Source organism: Salvelinus alpinus, chromosome 33 (genome assembly GCF_045679555.1).
Source record: "Salvelinus alpinus chromosome 33, SLU_Salpinus.1, whole genome shotgun sequence".
Lineage (NCBI taxonomy): Eukaryota > Metazoa > Chordata > Actinopteri > Salmoniformes > Salmonidae > Salvelinus > Salvelinus alpinus.
This window is the reverse complement of record NC_092118.1, coordinates 7896521-7909883: the sequence shown is the minus strand read 5'-3', so window position 1 is coordinate 7909883 and position 13363 is coordinate 7896521. Positions and strand designations below refer to the sequence as shown.

The 13363-nt window shown below is 40.9% G+C and overlaps 1 protein-coding gene across 4 annotated transcripts in view; it reads left to right on the top strand.

Annotated features, from left to right (window-relative positions):
- Positions 1-7547, top strand: part of LOC139563311 (tetraspanin-4-like) — a 112508-nt gene extending 104961 nt beyond the window's left edge. For all 4 annotated transcript variants that reach the window (XM_071381915.1, XM_071381913.1, XM_071381914.1 and 1 more), the window contains 3 exons: positions 352-483; positions 2829-2912; positions 6860-7547. In XM_071381915.1, coding sequence (XP_071238016.1) covers positions 352-483; positions 2829-2912; positions 6860-6928 — 285 coding nt within the window. In that variant the 3' untranslated portion in view covers positions 6929-7547. The remainder of the gene's footprint in view (positions 1-351; positions 484-2828; positions 2913-6859) is intronic.
- Positions 7548-13363: the final 5816 nt, after the last annotated feature.

The following is a 13363-nucleotide window of genomic DNA, read 5'->3' as shown; positions in this document are numbered from 1 at the left end:
GTTTTGGCCGGGTGTGGTTCTCAATCAGGGACAGCTGTCTATCGTTGTCTCTGATTGGGAATCATACTTAGGCAGCCTGTTTTGCCACCTTAGGTTGTGGGGTGTTGTTTTTTGTTAGCTCTGTGAAGCCTACGGAACGTGACGTTCGTTATTTTGTTTGGTGTTCTGAGTCAATAAAGAATCATGAACACATACCACGCTGCACCTTGGTCCACTTCTTCCGACGAGCGTTACAGTCAGTGCCTGAGAACGATCTCTGTTTATGAATCATGCAGAATGGTTTTAGTGTGTAGCATGTTTGGTTTTCCTCTCTGTTCTGTCATTGACATGCAGTGTCCTTGTCTGGTGTAGTTCCGCTGCTGTGGCGTGACCAACCATACGGACTGGTTTGAAGTGTACAACGCCAGCCGTGTGCCTGACTCCTGCTGTCTGGAGTACAGTGACAACTGTGGCCTCGAGAACCCAGGGACCTGGTGGACTGCGGTAAGATGCACAGAATCAAACATTCACGAACACAAACACATGCACACACACACTCTCTCTGACATGAATACGCACGAGCATGCACACTTGTTTTTGGTGCCCAAATGTAAAAATGTTTTGTTCAAAAGCCTCCCTTGTGACCAACCAGGTAAACAAAACATTATACTGTGAAAAATCTCTGACAATCCACACAGTCCACTGAGCTTTTGCTAAAACCCTACCCACGCTTTGGGAAACACTGCTCTGCTGTGCTGAGGAGAACTACCTGTTCTCATATTCCTTATACCTGCGGTACAAGGCATATTCAAATATAAGGGGTATTTAATCCCTAAAAGTGTGTGTGTGGGGGGGTGGGGGTCTTTACTGCACAAGTTAACACATTCATAAATGGCAAAACAGACAGTCAAAAAATGTATCATAAAGAATAAGGTTTAGATCTAGGAGAAAGCTCAGGAATAATTGTGTATTTTTTGGGGTCACAAAACTACTTCCATACTTCCATTCATTTTTTTAACTGGTACCGGGTTACCTTTAGACTAGTCCCGTGACACTTGTGGGAGTCTTAGGGGAAAAAAACGGAGAACACCATAGTGGGGTCATAGACCGATTTTCGGGATGCCTCCTCGTCTGACAAACAGAGCAGTTTCTCCGCCACTTTCCACAGATATATCTCTAGTTTAGACAGATTTTGATGGGGATTTGTTTATGTTAATCAACTCTATGGGGTTTTTAAATCTAGGCTTTGAGGTCTGCAGCAGCAGTGCTGATTTTCTTTCGCCCCTGGTAGTTAGTTAATATATAATTACTTGATTAATACCCGTGTTTGGCGAGAGAATCCACTCAACTGGTGTCCCAGGTCTAAATCCCTGATTCTAGGGAAGACTGAAAAGCAGCAGTGCTATAGACTAACAGGCTGACTACACCGCTCACGTCGTGTGCGCGTTGCAAAATAAATGTAGAAATCTATGTTATTCAAGTTTTTTAGCGCGCCAACGAGCGTCTGCGTTGCCAAGGGCTAAAATAGAAATCAGTTCTATTTCTGACGCAGATTGCGCGTCAAGTCCTGCCTCTCCCATCTCCTCATTGGTTTGTAGAAGCAGGTACCCACGTGCCATCTCCTCATTGGTTATACCCACGTGGGTGACTGAAAGACGAACGAGGTCAGTGGCGGTAATGCACCTAATTTATGAAAGTTGCCAATCACAATATAAAGTCAAGAGAAGAAAAAGCCTGGAAGGAAGAGAGATGACTAGAAACGATTCGGTTGACCGTTTTATGTGTGGATCAATTGGTGGAGTACAGGACCTTGTGCATTTCAGGTAAAATAACTCAATGTTTATATCCCAGGACAAATTAGCTAGCAAGTGCAAGCTAACTAGCTAAATTGCCATAAATGTTTCATGCTTTTCGACCTGTCCCCAAATTAATATAATTGGTTCAGAGTTTGTTTTGATATTTTAACCTGCGTGTCGTGATCGCGTTGGTGTGGGGGGGACAAAATCCATTTATGCACGATGGCGCACGCGCGCAGCCGGTTTGGGTTCCGTGTTAGGCATAATTTCTTTCTGCCGTGTACCATGCCAGGCTCATGCACTCTGTGCCAGTCCCATCACTGTCTGCCATTGTCTATGCCACTCTCTTTAATTATTACCACAACCACTTTGAGGATATACAAACTATTAAAAAATATTTTTTTACAAAAAGACTTGTAGTTGTCTAGTGGTACATCATCCTTTTCACTGTTACACGTAATGAATGTTGAAAAGGGAGAGTTGGAGAAACTTTGGTTGACATCGCCTAAGTGTATATCCTCTTCGTGTTGGCCATGAAAAATTCAGCCCACTCACTTGTCTAAATGTTGTCCCAGCACAGAGCGACGGTATCTGCAAGTCACTCCCATCCTTCCGCCCATTTCTCTAGACAGGGATGTTAGCTATCCCAGCGAACATTGGTTCAAAAGAGCAGAGGTGGGCGAAATGTGGAAGGCATCCACAATGGACCCACTTAGCTAACACGACAAGGAGCTGATTTGCAGAGTAAAAGGCATGTATGGGATGTGGGCGGTGTAGAAAAGGGTCTGTGGGCCAATACTCTTGTAAGTCTACCAAGACTAGCACCAGATGGAGTGAATGAGGAAACGCATTAAAATGTTCCATTTTGTTTTCTCTAACCTTTCAAATAAAATCACTTTTTCTATGGCTGTTCTATTGAGTGAAATTTACATTTACATTTACATTTAAGTCACCCTGCTGTAGGCTACACTTCGGGCTCCTTATGCTATAAATGAGGGGGGTTTGTATAATGTGCTTTAAAATATTTGTTTCCATTCTCGTGTGTCTCCACAGCCATGCTACGAACGGGTGAAGGATTGGCTACAAGAGAATCTGGTGGCCCTGTGGATCTTTGCTCTGTGTACGGCACTCACACAGGTACAGACACTGGTGGCACCGTTGTACGGTTTACAAGCATTTCGCTACACCCCCAGTAACATCTGCTAAACATGTGTGTGTGACCAATACATTTTATTTGGTTGATTTTGAAGTGCACATTAAAAGTCCTTTGAATGCTTACGTTTCAGTGGGTAGCATTTTATACAGAGAGATGTCTATTGACCGGGTACCACAGCATCTTAGCTTGGCACCAGAAGATCGGCATTTTGCTTTTCCAACTTTGACCATTGGTTGTCATTGCTATACAGACCCCATTCCAAATATCTGCGCATCTGAACGTTTTACGGTAGCTTGCATTGCGGTCAGACTGAATGGCATGACGACAAAAGTCAGAGGAGTTGGTTAAAGCACATATTGTACAGATCTGGAACCAGGCTAATATCACTAACAATTGATTTGAAAGTAAGCCACTATTGTTAACTATTACATTGAATTCAAATTCATGAGGTTGTACCTTTTTATTCTCAATGGAGACTGGCCGTGTCTGAATACCCAGACTAGCTTACTATATACTTAAACTGCATGCTATGTACTCATCGTCGCATACTATTTAGCACGCAGCATAGTAAAAAGTATACAGCATGCCGCGAGCGCAACGTAGTAGTGGCTCCTGACTGGCTGAGTACGTGGGGCAGGGCTGAGTGCAGGTGGATTTTTCTTGCATCGCATTATCCAACAGTAGCGGTGCTTGGCTAAAGTAACTGTGGACCCATAGTTCTGATTTCTGTGTGCGTTCGTGCAAGTAGAAAAACTTGTTGACCCTATTTGTAGAGAAACGCCAATGTCATCCTCTCTTTAATGTTGACGAAACAGTCTATCACTCTGTCATAAAGTACACGCTTTTATTTTTTGTTGTCCTAGGCTACCTGGCTAAATTGTTTGCACGCTAGCCTAACTTCCATTCATGGGCAACGTTAGCAAGTTAACACTAGCCTTCTACATCTAGCTACATATTGAACTTCCATCCTCTCAGGCCAGGGGCACAACAACGTATGAATTAATGGTTGGATCAGAATCCCCATTATAATCATTGGCCAGCACGGAGAATTAAGTAAAACCACAAGTCCAAATCCCTATCTCCATCCATGGCTAATTTAGGAAAGGGACAATTTTAGCAAGCTGACTAGCTAGCCACCGGAGGACAACAACACAATGATATGCATCAATTCAAGTTTTTCTGTCAATGATGCAAGTTCTCAATAGGATTTGATAGCAATGATGCCAAAATCCAAGGTGGCTTCCTTTGGGGGGGGCTTACCTTCGCATTCATGAATACAAGCCACTGTCAACCAGCCTGATAATAGCTAATATCCAATTTGATAAATTTCTCTACACTACATAGGCCTACTCAGGCTGGTTATAGGCAGACCATCACATTCAACCTACCATAGCCCTTCTATCCTATTTAAAAAGGACTGAAGACAGAAACAGATAATTTGGTCCCATTTCAACATATTTGTTAGTGAAACCAAAGTGCTGTATCATATACATTAGCCTAGTACACACACCAAAACTTTTCAAATCAAAAGGCTATTGCACAGAAAAACGTGGACAGATGGGCGCATCGCAAATTCAGAACCGCTGGACAGCAACATAATAAACTAAAGCACTGATCATTGAGAAGGAGTTAAGGCTTGATCCATACATTAAATAATGAAACAGGTAGCCTACAAAACTAAAACAATCCATATCTTCAAAACAAAAAGCCTGATCAACATGACATTAATAACGCAGCCACATCCCGAGTCCCCGGTGCCCACATACTCAGAAATCAAATGATGTTTTAGTATTTCGTTTAAAAGCTCTGACGAAGGCCAAGAGAACAAGAAACAATTTATGAGAAAACAGAAATCCACTTTAGGTAAAAAAAGTGTTTTAATTATGTAGCCTACGATGCAATACTCGTGAACACCACCGCAGAAGCTTCGCTATCGGCATCTTCCCAATTAAGTAGCATCGTTTTGTTTGGTTACTTGAAGAGAACTTGGGCCCGTCACTCACAGCCCCCCTCTTCCAATGCAATGCTGTGGTAGTGTGCATCGAATTCTACTAGATGATGAGCTGAAATGAGTATAAACATCCTAGATTTTCTTAAATGTACACTACCGGTCAAAAGTTTTTTAACACCTACTCATTCCAGGGTTTTTCTTTATTTTTACTATTTTTGACATTGTAGAATAATAGTGAAGACAATAAATCACAGAGAGTGTCACCAACAAAGCACCATCACACCTCCTATGAAATAACACAGATGGAATCATGTAGTAACCAAAAAAGTGTTAAACAAATCAAAATATTTTATATTTAAGATTCTTCAAATATCCACCCTTTGCCTTGACAGCTTTGCACACTCTTAGCATTCTCTCAACCAGCTTCACCTGGAATGCTTTTCCAACAGTCTTGAAGGAGTTCCAACAAATGCTGAGCACTTGTTGGCTGCATTTGCTTCACACAATTTGGTTAAGGTTGGGGGATTGTGGAGGCCAGGTCATCTGATGCAGCTCTCCATCACTCTCATTCTTGGTAAAATAGCTCTTACACAGCCTGGAGGTGTGTTGGGTCATTGTCCTGTTGAAAAACAAATGATAGTCCCACCAGATGGGATGGCTGCAGAATGCTGTGGTAGCCATGCTGGTTAAGTGTGCCTTGAATTCTAAATAAATCACAGTGTTACCAACAAAGCACCCCCACACCATCACACCTCCTTAATGCTTCCCAGTGGGAAATACACATGCGGAGATCCGTTCACCCACATCGCGTCTCACAAAGACATGGCGGTTGGAACCAAAACTCTAATGTCCATTGCTCGTGTTTCTTGGCCCAAGCAAGTCTCTTCTTATTATTGGTGTCCTTTAGTAGTGGTTTCTTTGCAGCAATTCGACCATTAAGGCCTGATTCACACAGTCTCCTCTGAACAGTTGATGTTGAGATGTGTCTGTTACTTGAGCTCTGAAGCATTTATTTTGGCTGCAATTTCTGAGGCTGGTAACTAATGAACTTATTCTCTGCAGCAGAGGTAACTCTGGGTCTTCCATTCCTGTGGGGGTCCTCATGTGAGCCAGTTTCATCATAGCGCTTGATGGTTTTTGCGACTGCACTTGAAGAACCTTTCAAAGTTCTTGAAATGTTCCATATTGACTGACCTTCATGTCTTAAAGTAATGATGGACTGTTGTTTCTCTTTGCTTATTTGAACTATTCTTGCCATAATATGGACTTTTTCTTTTACCAAATAGGGCATCTTCTGTATACCACCCCTACCTTGTCACTACACAACTGATTGGCTCAAATGCATTAAGAAGGAAAGAAATTCCACAAATTAACTTAAGACACATCTGTTAATTGAAATGCATTCTAGGTGACTACCTCATGAAGCTGGTTGAGAAAATGCCAAGAGTGTACAAAGCTGTCATCAAGGCAAAGGGTGGCTATTTGGAAAATCTTAAATATAAAATATATTTTGATTTGTTGAACACTTTTTTGGTTACTAGAGGATTCCATATGTGTTATTTTATAGTTTTGATGTCTTCACTATTATTCTACAATGTAGAAAATAGTAAAAAAATAAAGAAAAACCCTTGAACTAGTAGGTGTTCTAAAACTTTTGACCGGTAGTATATATACTATAAAACTTTCTATTTCCGCATACTGAGAATGTGTCTTATGCGATTGCATTGTTTCGCGTGATTGGTTCATTTCTGTAGCAAATCCCCATATCTGATTATCAGCTGTTGTCAAAGCCGAAATGAGTATGACATCCGGGCAATTAAAGTAAACTAGATTTTCTGCTATAAAATGTAAAAACATTTGCGTACTCAAACGGCCTACTATTTAGGACGCAAGTATGGGTATTCGGACACGGCCACTTTATTGACGATGTAGTTGTCTCACATTGATTTTGGTTGTGTATGTGTTCCCTTTGTGCAGATTCTGGGTTTGGTGTTCTCTATGACGATGTTCTGCCATGCAGTCAAAGTGGAGACCTTCTACGCCTAGCTTTGCCCCAAAGGACTCTGGGAATGAGGGCGGCACACACACCCCTCCCACAGACCCTCTCCTCTTTCTCAGCGACACCCTCGCAGACCAATCCTCATGTAACATCGTTCACAACAACCTGTACTGTTCAACAACCACAATGTCATATCGGGAGCCGATGGATGCTTTTTGCTCAATGAAATGTTATTCGCTCATTTTGTGCTCAACATATCCATGTAATATGTAGAAATACGTATAGAGATGTAATCCCTTTTTTGTTTTTAAGATGTTTTAAATTATTTTGAATCATTCTATAATCTAAGCGTTTTGAAAGGAGAGGAGAGCTAAGGAATGCAGGTCAGGAGTGCATTTAGTAAAACAGGCCATGCAGGTACTAAAGTGCATGGCTCTTTGACTCGTCCAAATCGACTTATCCTTGAGTTTTTTTTCTTCCACCATCAACAAATACAGTAAATTATATTCCATTGTAACAGTGAATTCATAATAACTTATTTAATGAACTAGTTCATCTGGAGGGATTTATTACATATATATATATATATGAATGTAAGTATAGCAACTTCAATACTAAGACTGTCTGGATGTTCACAAAACCCATTAAATTAGACAATGGTCCCTAGGCCCGTCTCGAGTGTTGCACAGATCAACAAAACCAACGAGTCATCCTAGGTACTAAATGTCTCGATCTCACCGCCACAGAGTCTGTCAAGGTCCTCGACAACGTCTCCCTGCTGTGGCCTAGGGGCATTTCTTTCCCATAGTTCTCATCAATGTTATTACATTCACATTGACCCGACTTCTGTGACTCCATGAATAACCATTCCTTTTTTCCCCATGTCTATAGTCGTTTAGTTATTTCTAGCTTGGTAGATCAGTCTTCCATACCAAATGCATGAGAACATCAGAAAACTCTCCAAAACAACATTTGATTAGAAATGGGTTTGTGGTCACAGCCGGCCGTGATCGGGACAATTGGCCTAGCGTCATCCGAGTAGGGGAGGGTTTGGCTGGGGGGGCTATACATTGGCTCATCGCGCTCTAGCAACTCCTTGTGGCGGGCCGGGCGCCTGCAGGCTGACCTCGGTCCTCAGTTGAACAATGTTTCCTCCGACACATTGGTGAAGCTGGCTTCCGGGTTAAGCATGCAGTACATTAGTGTCTACTTTGAGAAACAGACGCCTCACAAGTCCTCAACTGGCAGCTTCATTAAATAGTACCCGCAAAACACCAGTCTCAACGTCAACAGTGAAGAGGCGACTCCGGGATGCTGGCCTTCTAGGCAGAGTTCCTCTGTCCTGTGTCTGTGTTAATCTTTTCTTTTTATTGTCCAGTCTTAGATATGGCTTTTGCTTTGCAACTCTGCCTAGAAGGCCAGCATCCCGGAGTCGGCGTTGAGACTGGTGTTTTGCGGGTACTATTTAATGAAGCTGCCAGTTGAGGACCTGTGAAGCGTCTGTTTCTCAAACTAGACACTAATGTATTTGTTCTCTTGCTCAGTTGTGCACCGGGACCTCCCACTCCTCTTTCTATTCTGGTTACAGACAGTTTGTGCTGTTCTGTGAAGGGAGTAGTACACAGCACAGTGTTGTACCAGATCTTCAGTTTCTTGGCAATTTGTCTTAATTTCTCAGAACAAGAATAGACTGATGAGTTTCAGAAGAAAGTCTTTGTTTCTGGCCATTTTGAGCCTGTAATCAAACCCACATGCTGACACTCCAGATACTCAACTAGTCTAAAGAAGGCCAGTTTCATTGCTTCTTTAACAACAGTGTTCAGCTGTGCTAACATAATTGCAAAAGGGTTTTCTAATGAACAATTAGCCTGTTAGCTAATCCAAGTTTAGCATTTGAAATGTGGCATTGGATGCTGATAATAATGGGCCTCTGTAGATATTCCATTAAAAGTCAGCCGTTTCCAGCTACAATATTCATTTACAACATTAACAATGTCTACACTGTATTTCTGATCAATTTGATGTTAAGGGACAAAATGTTTTGCTTTTCTTTCAAAAACAAGGACATTTCTAAGTGACCCCAAACCTTTGGACGAGATATATATATACTGTATATATACACACACACACAAAACAATTATATGGGGGATTGGAAATGATATAGACAATTACATTGATGGAAGCTACAATATTAAACCTGATCTACCCCCCCCCCAAAACAAATACAATTTTAAATATATATATGGGAAAACCTCCTACGTCTTCAGATACTACAGTTAAACGCTAGCCAGTGGTAGTGTTAAACAACATTTTTTGACTGGACAGGCGTGCACGCACACACGCACGCACACGCATGCGCACACATGCATGCACACACACACGAGCATGCACGCACACACGAGCATGCACGCACACACACGCGCATGCACACACACGCAGGCACACACACGCACACATAAGTAAGGGAGAAAAGATTAGAGTTAGAATAATATTTTTTTACATCAGCAACATACATATCTCTACATTTCTAGGACTTAACAGGCAGTGAGGTTAACTATAACAATGTCTTCAATGGTAAAAATGAGTGGTAATTGAAAAAATTTATTTGGATATTTGGATGAAAATACACTAAATTGACACATTTCCATTTGATCTTTTAGGCATGTCATATTGACCAACAATGGAAAATAGACAAATTCATATAGCCTATTTTATATTAGCATTCAAAAGTATGAATTTGAAATTTTCCCCCTCATTTTTCTTAGGTATTATTTATACAAAATTTTGCAGAATGAAATGAGGTGCACCATCTCATGTTTAAGGTGTCCAAATAAAATAAACAAAAAGCAATACTTAGTAACAATAACATTAAGGCAACTACTGGTTAATAACAATTGAATAATAATTAAAAAACGTAACAGCATAAAAATGTTTAGTACAACTACTAATAGGCCTAAAACGAATAAAAAATACTGCTAAACTACTAATAAAACGAATAAACCTAAGTACCTATAATATATAGCCTACATACATATTTATAAATATCTTATCTAGGGTGTAGTAAGTTATAACACGCTTTGGTGATTACATTTCACTTCCTTAAGTTAAACTATATTTTTGTTCAAATGTGAGTTACAATTCATATAAGTAAATCTGTCAATTAAATTAAATTCATTTGGCACTAATCTATGGATTCCACGACTGGGAATACAGATATGCATCTGTTGGTCATAGATACTATACCTTTAAAAAAGGTGGATCAGAAAACCAGTCAGTATCTGGTGTGACTACCATTTGCCTCATGCAGCGTGACATCTCCTTTGCATAGAGTTGATAACGCTGTTGATTGTGACCTGTGGAATGTTGTCCCACTCCTCGTCAATGGCAAAGTTGCTGGATATTGGCGGGAACTGGAACACGCTGTCGTACACGGCAATCCAGAGCATCCCAAACATGCTCAATGGGTGACATGTCTGGTGAGTATGCAGGCCATGGAAGAACTGGGAAATGTTCAGCTTCCAGGAATTGTGTACAGGTCCTTGCGATGTGGTGCTGTGCATTATCATGCTGAAATATGAGGTGATGGCGGCGGATGAATGGCACGACAATGGGCCTCAGGATCTCATCACAGTATCTCTGCATTAAAATTGCCATCGCTCATGAAATTAACACTTTACATTTTGCTTTTATATTTTTGTTCAGTATACATTTACTTTAGGGCCTCAAAACCCATTGCATGACCACCAAACTGCAGTACGCCTAAACCTCCCCCAGTCACTACAGGCACCCTAAAGGTTATACTAAAATGTTTCACATATTAAAAGGGCTATATGTTATTTCCTTTGAACAAATGTCCACACATGGTTTTCTCCCCCCACCTCTTGGAGACCTCCGCTATTGCGTTTTGAGTTCATCATAGACCTACTTTCTGCAAACCTCTCCCTCCACTCAGCGGATCCATAATTCATCCCCATGTTCGCTTGCATTTCTCCCTTCCCGCACTTGATCAATAAAACATATACGTGCGCTCGCGGTCATCCTCTATCGCCTCTCCACTACCTCGTTTTCTCGTCTCTCCGAAGCCGCTGACAGTTAATGAAACATTAAAGACGGAGAGCTGACTCGGAGTGCAAACATGACAATGGTTGAACTGGGGATGTTTCACAGTCTGCTTGTATCTACGAAGATGATTGGCCTGGGAGGACATCCACGGTATTGTTCTGGAGACTGAGGTCATCTAGTAGAGTTGCTTTCCCAATATTTTGTCAGTGTTCGTTAATTACAACCACTTAATTTGTAAAAAGGTGTCTAACAGTAGTATATCCCTAAGCTACATGGTGCACAGCTCTGTTCCTTGATTGCTGCATGCAGATTTCCGTCATTGTTTTTTTATAGGGACTGATTTCTACCTTGGAAACAGTGGTGCACACTCTCCGGCCAATCACAATACAGTACCAATTAAGTACCAGATAGAAACTAAAATCAGGTGCGCGTTCAGCGGGACTCACAATTTTGGAAGATAGACATATGTTATGTAGAACAAACATGCCTCTGACATGTAGAACGAGGAATCTTGTCGGCTCTATTCGTGGCATTTCTATCGACAACGTTTGGCAACTGAACGTGGTGCAGCCCTTGTGGACATACGGGCCTGAGTTCTGCACCCCTGCTATAGAATAATGACATTTCCAAATGAAGGCTTTAACCGACAGAATATCTTATTGTCAAAATGAATATATTGCCATGGCGGAATTTCTGTAGTTTAATGCTTCACTTGTCTCCCTCTTCTGGCTCTTGGGATAAAATCCAGAGTGTGGTCTCAAAATGTATATGGCAAGGTAAGCAAGATAAAATTAACAAACTTACAAAGAGGGAAAGACATAGGAAGACTATCCATATCAAACTTTAAATTGTATTTCCAGGCACTAGCATAAATTTGTTTAGACATGATTCTTCTGCCCCCCACTGGCTGAGTATGGAGAGAAATATGATGTCTCCTATTGCAATGGACATATCCCTTAAACAATGTTAACCTACATTTTGGTCCTATTATTGCTCACACTTTCTATTTGGCACAAAATAGCAAAACAATGTAACTGGTAATCGAAATGGCATGCCCATATTCAATAATGCTTTGCGATCTGGAGGGCAGCCTTTTGCATCCCCCCCAATGGTCCAAATGTGGAATCTGTACCCTTGCTAATATGATTGACAGTAATGGTTGGAGAACATTCCAAGATTTGGAAAACACACATTACCAGGTAACTCCTTTTGTGTCTTTATATTTACAATTTAGTTCAGCTATTTACAATGATGGGATTTATAAATAATTTATCTGGGCTTCCGAAAGGACTGATCACTATAATATATATATATATATATATATATATATATATATATATATATAAAAAAAGTTTGGAAAGCTCATATTCTGAGCTAGCCATTAAAAAAGTATGGTCCACAGATCTAAATGAATCCAAACAACCCTTTAACTGGAACAGAATATGCAGAAATATGACCTTGGCATCCCGTAATCCGAATCGTCAACCTTATACATTTTAAGTTTGTTCATATCCTGTATTTAACACCAAGAAAACATTTTAGGGTGAAAATGGGCCCAACTCCCAACTGTTCACTGTGTCCCCTAAATCAGTTAGGCAGACTCCTTCATATGATGTCAGAGTGCCATGTAGTTACATGCTTGTGGGAAAAAGTTCAAAAATTCATTTCGAAGTGCATGAATGTAAATATTCAATGCATTGCATCTACTGTGTTACTTAAGACGATAGCTCCTTGAATCTCTCGATAAGAGACGATTACTACGGGCAGGCAGCGCTGACACAAAAAAAGATGTTGGCTCTTAGATGGCAATCAAGGAACTAGTTAAGGCACAATTTAGACCTGGACAAATATACTTGACTCTGTAAAGATCTCAGCTAAAGCCCACTACATACAAATAAACAATCTATACTGAAGCAAAATATAAACGCAACATGTAAAGTGTTGGTCCCATGTTTCATGAGCTGAAATAAAAAATCCCAGAAATGTTCCATACTTTAAAACCTTATTTCTTTCAAATTTTGTGAACGAATGTGTTAACATCCCTGTTAGTGAGCATTTCTCCTTTGCCAAATAATCTTGACAAGTGTGGCATATCAAGAAGCTGATTAAAGAGCATGATCATTACACAGGTGCACCTTGTGCTGGGGACAATAAAAGGGCACTTTAAAATGTGCAGTTTTGTCACACAACACAATGCCACAGATGTCTCACGTTTTGAGGGAGCGTGCAATTGGCATGCTGACTACAGGAATGTCCACCAGAGCTGTTGCCAGATAATTACATGTTAATTTCTCTACCATCACCGGCCTCAAATGTTGTTTTACAGAATTTGGTAGTACATCTAACCTGCCTCACAACCGCAGAACACGTGTAAACACGCTAGCCCAGAGCCTCCACATCCGGCTTCTCCACCTGCAGGA